At 44.8% G+C, this 12,076-nt stretch overlaps 1 protein-coding gene across 1 annotated transcript; it reads left to right on the top strand.

Moving 5' to 3' along the window:
• Nucleotides 1–399: 399 nt before the first annotated feature.
• On the top strand, nt 400–934 carry LOC118660999 (dynein light chain 2, cytoplasmic-like). Its single transcript, XM_036318530.1, has one exon. It carries the CDS (start codon nt 439–441, stop codon nt 706–708), a length of 270 nt encoding a protein of 89 aa, XP_036174423.1. The 5' UTR covers nt 400–438; the 3' UTR covers nt 709–934.
• Nucleotides 935–12,076: the final 11,142 nt, after the last annotated feature.

Genomic DNA, 12,076 nt, shown 5'->3' with positions numbered 1-12,076 from the left:
GCCATGAATGGGCCAACAGAAATCAAGACCCAATTACAACAAGAGAGCCCACATAACACACATAGGGACATTCCAGAGCATTCAGCTCCAGACATCAAGGGAGTGCACAAGGATACCTGCTACGTAAGGCCTCCCCACAAAGACTGGGTGTCATAGCAATTCTGTCTGGTACTTAGAAAGAAATACAAAGAGACAGCCTTGTTGGGAAGACAAGAAAACAGGCTCCAGAACAAACAAGAGAAATCTCCAGAAAATAAACTAAATTAAATAGAGACTCTCAGCGGCGGAGCAGAGCGGAGCTGCTGAGTTGCAAGGCGCCAGCGCGAAGCAGGCGGCCGGCGGGCGCGAGGAGTGAGGGTGGCCGGGGAGGCTCCAAGGGCTCAGGCCATCGCTGCTCCCTCGGGGCCTCGCGCGGAGTCGCCTGCGTGAAGTGTCACGATGTCTGACTGGAAGGCCGTGATCAAGAATGCAGACATGTCTGAGGACATGCAACAAGATGCCGTTGACTGCGCCACGCAGGCTATGGAGAAGTACAACATAGAGAAGGACATTGCTGCCTATATCAAGAAGGAATTTGACAAGAAATACAACCCTACCTGGCATTGTATTGTGGGCCAAAATTTTGGCAGCTACGTTACACACGAGACAAAGCACTTCATCTATTTTTACTTGGGTCAAGTTGCAATCCTCCTCTTCAAGTTAGGCTAGGTGGCTGCAGAGAAGGTGTCAGTGGTGGTGGCGATGGCAAGCAGATGGCGTTGCTGGGACTATTTTGCACTGGGGCCAGCATCAGGATGTCCTCTCCAATGGCTGTGCTACTGCATGGACTGTATACTCGATTTCATGTGTATGTCGCAGTAAACAAAACCAAACTTCTTTCTGTTTAGTTGCCTGGGGAAGAAGGCTGCTTTACATTTATTTTCAAAACTTAAAATTTTTTGTTGTTGTTGGATTGCACTAAGAAATCTCTCCCACCCCTTCCTTTTCTCTTTATCTCTCTTTATAAACTAAGCCCTCAGTAAAGCCTGTAAAACTAGGAGGGCTGGGGAAAGGAAGTCCGTTTCTGGAGGTGGAATTAAAACTGCAGCTGCCTCTTCCTGGTGGTGGAGGCTGTAGGGGGACAGTGTTAGAATCAGCGAGGAGAGAGGAATAGGAAGGAGGGGAGGGGGATTGATCTAGTACCAGGGAGACTACTGAACTGTGATTCCACGGCTTGGGGCAGAGTGTGGGGTTAGGGGTGATGGGTTCTTTAAGGGGCCCTGAGACGTGTTTGTCTGTGGTGTGTGGGAGTGGGGAGCAAACTTGTCTTGCTGTCTTTGTCAGAAAAGTTTCTAAGGAAGGGCTGTGTCTTTGTGGATTATCTTCCTGTCAGAGCCCATGCTAGAAGGATGTTGGAAGTAGGATTAGCTTGATTTTTTTTTCTTTTTATTCTTCTCTACTTCTTTCTGCTCCCTGCTCAGCCCTCAGTTTTCTCATTCCTCTAGAGTTCTCTTAGAGCAGCCCCTGTTAGTTGGCTGGCAAGGGAATTTCTGGTGACTGTAGTTCCTTAGTTAGGTCTTAGCAGTCAAACCAAATCAATGTCTCCTCTGTGTATATGTGTGTGTTTGTCAGTGTGTGCATGTGCGTGTGTGTGTGTGTGTGTGTCTTGGTTTGGGGTAGAGGGGAGGGAAGGGCAGGATGGTATGGAATCTCTAGGGTATATGGGTAGTTAGGGTACACAGTTAGTTCTAAGTGGGCCTTTATGTTAAAAATTTTTGTGAGGTGAAGACAGATGTAAACCCCCCACCCACCCCACGCCACCCCACTCCACTCTTAGCCACCTTGCCCAGACACTGCGCTGTGGCTGTGTGCTCCCAGGAAGGTTTCAGGAGGATAGCCCACAATGAGTTGACGATGCTGTCATCTGTCCTGAAGTTGGCTCTCAGTGGAGAGGGAAAGTGACTTTGTGGTTGGTTGCCACCTCTTGTGGGTGGTAGGGATGGAAGTGATAAGGGCTGTGAGGGGCTTGGGAAGAAGTTTGCAGTAATGAAGCGAGGTATCAGGAGATGGAGCAGGGCCGCTAGTGGGAGGAGTTTCCAAGGAGAGTGCTGTGAAACCTTGTCTGTTGATCAAATAGAGGTGGGGTTGGATATGGGTGGGGGAGTCATTGCTGACTGAGCTGCTGATTCTTGTAAATTGCATTTAAAACTCTCATGTACAGTTGACACTGGTGGGGTTTGGGTCTAGCTCACTTTTTTTTTTTTCCAACTCCATCCTTGGGGCTGGTGGGAAGGCAGGAGAATATCCCCTCTCCAAGTCTTAAGTGTTTGCTGAGCTTTCTGATGCTGACAGGGGAGGGTGGAAATTGGGATGATGAGTGAGTTCCCTGTACCAAACCCTTTTATGAATGTTCAAATCTGTGTTTCCCCCTGTCCTCCCAGACTTGTGTGGCCAGTTGAAAATGTCCGGTTTGTGTTCATCTCCCTCATTTCTGGAGTTGGGGCTGAGACCCTGCCACATCTCCTATGCTCTGCTTCCATGCCTCTTTTGGACATTAAAGGTTGATTGATGCAAAAAAAAATTAATAGAGACAAGCAATTTATCAGATATAGAGTTAGAAATAATGGTTATAAGGATGCTCAATGAACTTAGTGGGTTCTATAATAGCATGAAAAATTACATAGAAACTATTAATAAGAACCAGTGAGAAGTGAATAATGCCATATCTAACATCAAGCATGGGGGGATGGAGGGGGAGACATATGTACTACTATTTGTAATACCTTAAACAATAAAAAATAAAAAGAATACACTGGAAGGAATAAATAGTAGGTTGGATGCAACAGGGGGGAAGAGCCAGCAGGACCCCTGTACTGAGCCCTCCTCTATAACCAGCAGCCATCAGAAATGCACAGAGAAAAAAATTGAAAAGAATGAGGATAGTTTTAGGGAGCTTTGGCACAACATGTTATGAAAAACATATGCATCATAGTGGTATCAGATGGAGGAGACACAGAGTAATTGGTTAAGAACGTATTTTATAAAATAATGAATGAAAATTTCCCTGAACTGGTGAAGGAAAGACACACAAGTCCAGGAAGCACAGAGTCCCAAATAAGATGAATCCAAAGAAGCCCACAACAAGACACAGCATAATTTAAATGACAAAGGTTAAAGACAAAGAGCACATCTTAAAAACAGAAAAAATAGAATCTTAAAAGCAGCTACTTACCTACAAGACAGCCCCCATAAGACTGTCAGCTGATTTCTCAACAGAAATATTTCAGGCCTGAAGGGAAGACAAGGAAATATTCAAAGTTATGAAAAGCAAGGACAAACAACCAAGAGTACTTTACCTAGCAAGATCTTTAGAATTGAAGAAGAAATAAAGAGTTACCCAGACAAGAAAAAGCTAAAGCAGTTTGTTACCATCAAACCAGTATTATAAGAAATGATAACCGGTCGGTCTGCTGGAAGAAAGTGAAGGAGGAGGAGGAAGAGTAAAAGAAGAAAAAATGCAGAGATAAAAATATAAAACGGCAATAAATGTGTACCAATAAATCATCACTTTAATTGTAAATGGCTTAAATGCTACAATCAAAAGACTTAAGGTAGCTGATTAGACACAAAAGCAAGTCTCACATATATGCTGTTTATAAGGGCCACAACCCAGAGTGAAAGAACATAGAGATAAAAGTAAAGTGATGAAAAAAGAAATTTCATGCAAATGGAAATGAAAAAAAAATGGGGGTGGCAATATTATATCTGACAAAATAGACTTTGAAATAAAGACTACTAGTATAGTAAGAGACAAACAAAGACACTACATAATAATCAAAGTATCAATACAACATGAGCATCTACCTCTGCTAAACATTTATAAGCACAACATAGGCACACCTAAATATATAAAGCAAATCTTGAACCTGAACAATGTGGCTCAGTGGTTGAGCGCCAACCTATGAACCAGGAGGTCACAGTCAGTGCATATGCCTGGGTTGCAGGCTGGATCCCCAGTGGAGGGTATAGAGGAAGCAGCCGAGTAATGACTCACTCTCATCATTGAAGTTTCTATCTCTCTTTCCCTTCCTCTCCAAAATCAATAAAAATGCACTTTTAAAAAGCAAATCTTGAAGGATGTAATTGGAGAGATTGACAGTAATGCGTTTATTGTAGAGGATTTTAACATTCCCTTGATATCATTGGATAGATCTTTCAGATAGAAAATCCACAAGAAAACACATATTGTTAATGACATACTAGAGAAGATGGAATTAATTGATACATTCAGAGCATTCCACCCCAAAACAGCAGAATGTTCATTCTTTCCAAGTGCATATGAAACATTTTATAGGATACACAATATGTTAGTGCACAAAAATCTAAATCAGTTTAAGAAGATTGAAACCATATCAAGCATCTTCTCTGTCTATAATATAATGAAATTAGAAATCACCACAAGGAAAATAAAAACAGAGAAACACATAACATCATTGAGGTGAAGGAACATGTTACTGAACAATGAATGGGTTAACAAGGAGATCAAGGAAGAAATCAAAATGACCTTAAGACAAAAGAAAATGAGAGCACAGCAACCCCATTCTATGGGACACAGGAAAAGCAGTTATAAGAAGGGAATCTGAACCATCACAGCCTTCCTCAGGAAACAGGAAAAAAGATAAGCACTCTAACTACACTTAAAGGAACTGGGATAAAAAACCTGGAGTGAGTACTAGAAAGGAAATAATAAAGACAATAGCAGAAATAAACAAAATACAGTCTAAAGAAATCTATGAAACTAAGAGCTGCTTATTTGAAAATATAGACTAGATTGATGAACTTTTAAATGGACTTATCAAGAAATAAAGAGAGATGACACAAATAAATAAAATAAAAGAGAAGTAGCGACTAACACCAGAGAAAAACAAAGGATTGTAATAAACTACAATGAACAACCATATCCTATCTAATAAAAGAGAAACATGGTGCCGAAACCGGTTTGGCTCAGTGGGTAGAGCGTCGGTCTGCGGACTGAAGGGTCCCAGGTTCGATTCCAGTCAAGGGCATGTACCTGGGTTGCGGGCACGTCCCCAGTGGGAGATGTGCAGGAGGCAGCTGATCGATGTTTCTCTCTCATCGATGTTTCTAACTCTCTGTCTCTCTCTCCCTTCCTCTCTGTAAAAAATCAATAAAATATATATTAAAAAAAAAGAGAAACATGGTAATTATCGTACAACCGCTACGCTTCCCATTGGCTAATCAGGGTGATATGCAAATTAACTGCCAGCCAAGATGGCGGCCGGCAGCCAGGCAGCTTGAAACTAATATGAGGCTTGCTTGCTTCAGTGATGTAGAAAACCAATTTTTCCCCCCTGCCTTGTGGGCCTCTGAGCCTGCAGTTTGAAACATTGTAACAAATATAGAAGCTAAACAAAACCCCAGAAACCTGCTTTCAGTGATCTGGGATCTCAGAGCTGGAGTTATACATTGTTTAGATTATAGAACACAAACAAACCAGATACCTGCTTTCAGCAGCAGAGGCCTCAGAGCTGGAGCCAAGCCTCAGAGCGAAAGCTGGCCCAGAATAAAAAAAAAAAGAAAGAAAGAAAAAAAGGAGCAGTTGGGAGCTTCAGCCCTCAGCCCCTCACCCAGACTGGCCAGGCACCCCAGTGGGGACCCCCACCCTGAAGGGTGTGTGACCAGCTGCAAACAGCCATCATCCCCTCATCCAGGCTGGCCAGGCACCCCAGTGGGGACCCCCACCCTGATCCAGGACACCCTTCAGAGCAAACCAGCCAGCCCAACTCATGCACCAGGCCTCTATCCTATATAGTAAAAGGGTAATATGCCTCCCAGCACCAGGATCAGCAGAACTGCGAGGCCTTCTGGAACCAGGATCAGTGTGACAGGGGGCAGCACACAAACCCCCTGATCGCCCTGAGGCTCTGTGTGTGACAGGGGTCGGGGCCACAACCTCCCTATCCGCCCTGCTCTGTTTGTGACAGGGGAAGGCACCCCAACCTCCTGATCAGCCCTGCTTTGTGCCTGATACAGGGGAGCTCCCAAACCCCCTGATTGCCCTGCGGCTCTGTGTGTGACAATGGTGGCGCCCCAACCCCCTGATCTGCCCTGCTCTGTGCATGACAGGGGGCAGCACCCCAACTCCCCAATCAGCCCTGCTCTGAGCCCGACCAGGGGCTGCACCTAGGGATTGGGCCTGCCCTCTGCCACCCTGGATCAGGCCTAAGCCAGCAGGGTGTTATCTCCCGAGGGGTCCCAGACTGTGAGAGGGCACAGGCAAGGCTGAGGGACCCCCCCCTTCCCCCTGAGTGCACAAATTTTTGTGCACCGGGCCTTTAGTACCAATATAATGGACAACCTGGGAAAAATGGATAAATTCCTAGAAATATATATGCTTTCAAAACTGAATGAGGAAGAGTCAGAAAATCTAAATAGACCAAATTAATCTAATGAAGTTGAAGCAGGAATTAAAAACCTCCCAGCAAACAAAAGTCCTGGACCAGGTAACTTCACAGGTGAATCTCACCAGACATTCAAAGGAGACCTAACCCTTATCCCTCTCAAAATATTCCCAACAAATTCAAGAGGAGGGAAAACTCCCAAGCTGCCTTCCACTGTCCACATCCTATCTAGATTTGTCCAAGACCCAAGAGCTCCATGGCCAGAGCCCTGCTGACTCTCCCCAGCTCCTCCCAAAGTGTCAAAGGCAGAGGAGACCCTGTAAAAACCCACCTGCCCCTCTTCATCCACCATCACCCCTCTCACAGGTCCATTCATTTGTGGACACCCCAGGAAAGGTCACAGACAGGAAACCTGAAGCTGAGCCTGAACATGGTGACAGTGGTCCCAAGGGTCACATTCAGACATCGAAGTATCCAATAACATTATCCTGACCTAAACTTAGTTATTCTTAAATCATTACCCACATCTTCCCCTAAACACACCTGGGCATGACGGAGATTCTTCTATATCCCAATGTATGAAATTGGATCTACAACAGAGTCTAGAGAATAAACACCACAAAGGAGGCAGTGCAGCTGCTACACATCCAGCACCAAACTCTCCTGAAGGAATAGGACCCGGGAGCTCTGTCTGTGTCTCTATAGCTCCCAGGGACCCACACAGTGCTCCTCTCTCCCCCAGAAATTGGTCCATGGCTCTAGGCTCACACTCTGGTCATAGTTTACCCTCTGATCACTTTGTAGGGGAAACAGTGTCAGATGGAACTTCTCATCTCCTGAACATGAATCTCCTGAACTTTTGGTCATCAAATTTGAAGGTTAATTTCTCTTCGTTTTCATTACCGGTAATTACCAAAGGAAATCAAGATTTTCAGTCCTTCTCTTTTTTGTACAGGTGACTTGGAGCAGTTGAATTCAGAGGGAAGTCCACAGGCTCAGATGTGGGGAAGTATCCTATATAATAAAAGCCCAGTGACCAAACAACAGAACTACCTGAAGGACCGCATCCCCTCGCCCTGGCCCACCCAGCCCCTGACTTGCCCCTAACCCCCTAAATCACTGCCTGCCTCCCTGGTGCATGTACATTTAGTGAAAGCTTTGGAAAATAATTATTAGTCCCTTCTGTCCTTGACCAGAGTCTCCAGAGGGCTCTGATAATCCTGCAGCCAAGGTGTGGAATTCTCCCTCCATGGCCCACAGCCTCAGGAGACCTTCCAAGTTAGCCAGAAAGGTGATCTAAGCATTAACAGGATAGCTACCCTTTGCTGAGCAATGTAGAGTTTGGGTGGGGATTTTGTGAAATTGCTGCACCTTGCAGATTAGGTGAGATTTCAATCTCTCTTTAAAAGTGGCGGCGAAGAGGACCCGTAGGCTTCCAGGAGCAACAGTGAAGGGTAGGCACATTCAAAAACAGAAAAAAATACTTTTAAACAAACAGACATGAAGACCATATTGGGAAACAGAGGGCAGAGTCCCAGGAAGAACAGAAAAATAATTAAAGGGCCATCATCCATCTTGATATACGTTTGCAAACAACACATAAACAACTTCATCTCATGGCACATGAAATGCAAAACAGTTCTGTTGTGGGTTTTCTTTTGGCCATCCTAAAGTATAATTAGATCCAGCCGGGGGGAAGCTATAGCTTCCAGCAATAGAACCCATGGATGGCCCCGCCTGATGGGCCCCCATCAGGGTGAGCCCGCTTGACCCCCACCCATGATGAATTTGTGCATCTCGCCTCTAGTTTAACCATAAACATGTTCTGCCATTTGGACATGTCAACTATGTCAACTCTGGGACGGTGTCATTTGTATCAGCATCCAACCCCAGAGCTCCCTATATGGTAGATGGACATGCAAATGGGGCCCCATTTACCCCTAAAAATGAGCCCAGTCCTGACCCTGCAGCTCTGGGACAGGAGCCCAGCTGCAGGATCCCAAGGTGTTCCCATTCCCTGATCAGGACTGAACACAGACCACTCACCATGAGGTTTGGTCTCACCTGATTTTTCCTTGTGACTGTTTTAGAGGTAATTTTTCAAGAAAAAGAGACAATGAGTATGTGAGTGGATTTGAATGAGAGAAACAGCAGACAGGTGAGAGTTTCCTGACCAGGACATCTTTGTGTTTGCAGGTGCCCAGTGTGAGGTGCAGCTGGTGGAGTCTGGGGGAGGCTTGGTGCAGCCTGAGGGGTCTCTGAGACTCTCCTGTGCAGCCTCTGGATTCACCTTCAGTAGCTATGGCATGAACTGGGTCCGCCAGGCTCCAGGGAAGGGGCTGGAGTGGGTGGCAGTTATATGGAATGATGGAAGTCAGAATTCAGAAATACTACACAGACTCTGTGAAAGACTGGTTCTCCATCTCAGGACAATGCTGAAAACACGCTGTATCTGCAAATGAACAGCCTGATAGCCAAGGACACTGCCATGTATTACTGCGCTAGAGACATAGTGACAGGAAGTCAGTGTGAGCCCAGACACAAACCTCCCTGAGGGAGGGAGCCAGGGCTGGGCTGAAGGGGGCACTCAGGACACCAGGAGGTCTCTCAGGATCAGCACAGAGAGCAGCCCCAGGCACAGGGCCAGAGGGAGGTGGGGAAAGGGCCTTCCTGTTGGGCTCAGGGATTTCCTCTGAAGCTCTCAGCTGCCCCCAGGAATGATTCATCCTTCTCATATTCTCACTGCAGACAACAAGGAAGAAGGGACATTGTCTGTTTGCAGGTGACATGCTGGCAGTGACAGGGACTCTTCACCAAGTCTCCTTCACAAATTTTAATGGTCTTTTTTCACTGTCTTTTAAACATTTATCTGATTATTGTGAACTCCGCAGGTGGATTGCTGGATTGGGCTGTGTGCACAGCTCTGCATTTATCCCTCAGGGGTCAGTTACTCTCAGTGTCTGACTCTACCTGTGCCCTCCCCCTCCTGGTTACAGGGCTATCAGGGCCCTCCCTCTGCTGAAAGGCCTGAGCACACTCAGGGCTCAGGGACCTCACCCATCCTCTCTCAGTCCACATTGATCCCTGGAAGAGCTGTCAGCTCAGTGCACAAAACACATCTGTCCACATGAGGGGTCCCTGATGTTCTGCAGAAATCAGTGCTAACCCCACAGTGGGGACAGGTGACCCTGAGGGCTGGGATGTGCATCATGGAACTCCTCCCTCCAGCTTTCCTCCTGGATCCAAGGTTTTCTAGCTTCACTCTGGGTGAGATGTGCATCAGGAGCATGTTGGAAGCTGAGGAGCATCCATGGGACCCTCTGTGTCCACACCATTCACTTAATACTTGTCCAGGAAACACAGAGTCACATAGACACATAGTCATACACACACTCAAAAACAGCCAGACACAGACAGAAATACAGCCACGCACAGTCACACTCACATAGTCACACACACAAAATCACACGCTCATTTCTGGAAAATAAATGCATTCACACATGAGCCGTGATACAAAACCGTTCGTGTCCTTACACACTGTACTTTATGAATCCTATGTAATAAACAGTGGTTATATTTCATTCTCTCGGATGTCATATGAAATAAATATGTGGTCTGAAAACAACTATTATTTCAACACTGACCACGCCCTGTTAAGGTCAATAGTTGTATTTCTCAGTCCACTTAGTAGGTGCTGAAATTAGGAACTGAAATCCAAATTGGCTAGATTGCCACAATTTTTTAAAAAATAATTGAAGTAGTAGTAAAAACCTACCAGTAAATAAGATCTAATAACCAAATAAACTCAAGGGTGAATTCTACCAGAATTTCAAATAAGAATTGATATCTTTTTAAATGTTCTTATCTTGAACTCCTCCAAGAATTAAAGAAAGAGGCAACACTTTCAAATTTATTGAATTGACCATTACACTCATATCAAAGCCAAGTAAAAACATACAAAAATTACAGGTCCAAATCCCTGATGAACATACATGCAAAAACCCTCAACAATATACTAGGAAACTTAATATCAAATTAAAAGACCATTTACCATGATCAAATGTGATACCATCCTTGTATGCAAGGATGGTTCAAGATATATAAGTCAGAAAATGTGATATATCTCATCCACAGAATGAAGGATAAAGTATACCATTATATAAATAGATATAGACTAAAGCCTGTACAATTGAAAATGTATTTAGTATTAAAATTCATAGCCCACTGAGTGTAGAAGTGATAGACCTCAATATACTAAAGGCCACATTTGAGAAGCCAACAAGTGACATCACACTACACAGAAAATTTCAAAGGTTTTCTTCTTACATCAGGACCAATCAAGGGCTTCCCTGTGATAACTTCCATTCATCAACTAGAAGTCCTTGTCAGAATAATTAGACAAGAAAAGGAAATTTAAAATGTCTAAATCAGGAAGAAACAAGTTAAAATGTTTCTCCTTATCTGTATGCAGATGACAGGATCTTGTACATAGAAAACCCTAAACACTGTATGAGAAGCTAATAGAATTAGAATTCAGGAAAGATATAAGATACAAAACCAACACACAAATGGCTTGTGCTCCTGCACACTCTCAACAAAGTGTCTTCATGACTCTAGGAAACATGTGGGCTGTTTCAGAGGAAAGTGAGGAAAGAAAACTTGAACTGGCTAAACAACAAGGAGATGACAACCTAATGAAACAAGAACCCTGGACATGTGTGTCCTCGGTCTTGGTTAATCCCCCATCATGTTCCCAGGTAGCTTTCTCCTCAATGTGGCACTGAGTCAGGTGCAGGTTCCAGTTGACTCTTATCATATGGGATCATGGTCACATTGGTCCCAAGAGTCACATGCCGACACCAGATTTTCAATAACAAGATTTTCATAACCTAAACTTAATTATTCCTCAATAATTAGCCACAGCTTCCCCTAAATATGCCTGGTAATGACAGAGATTCTTCTATATCCCAATGTATGAAACTGGATCTACAACAGAGTCTAGAGAATAAACACCACAAAGGAGGCAGTGCAGCTGCTACACGTCCAGCACCAAACTCCCCTGAAGGAATAGGACCTGGGAGCTCTGTCTGTGTCTCTATAGTTCATGCTTCTGGTTCTCATGGACCCACACAGATGCTCCTCTCTCCCCCAGCACTTGGTCCACAGGCTCTGGGCTCACACTCTGGTCTTAGTTTATCCTCTGATCACTCTGTAGGGGAAATGGTGTCAGATGGAACTTCCTGTCTCTTGAACATGAACCTCTTGCACTTTTACTTCTTTCTCAGGTTGTGAGGGTTGATTTCTCTTAGTTGTCATTACTGGTGACTGTCAAAGGCATCTCTCAGTTTAAATCTTCTTTTTCTTTTTATGAAAATTTTCTCTCCTGGGTCTTTGTACAGGTCTCCTGGAGCATTTGTGTCCACTGGGGAGAGCACAGGCCCAGGTATAAGGAGTAATTCTTCACAGAAAACCCCCTTGAACATGTCAAAAACTCTGGGACCATGTACTTTATGTCATAATCCAACCCCAGATCTCCCTATATAGCAGGAGGACATGCAAATAGGTCCTCCTCTGCTCATAAAAACCAGCCCAGCTCTGACCCTGCAGCTCTGGGACAGAAGCCCAGCCCCGGGATCCCCAGGTGTTCCCATTCCTTGATCGGGACTGAGCTCACC

Source organism: Myotis myotis, unplaced genomic scaffold, assembly GCF_014108235.1.
Source record: "Myotis myotis isolate mMyoMyo1 unplaced genomic scaffold, mMyoMyo1.p scaffold_m19_p_76, whole genome shotgun sequence".
NCBI lineage: Eukaryota > Metazoa > Chordata > Mammalia > Chiroptera > Vespertilionidae > Myotis > Myotis myotis.
The sequence above is the reverse complement of the archived record's forward strand: the minus strand, read 5'-3'. Positions and strand labels throughout refer to the sequence as shown.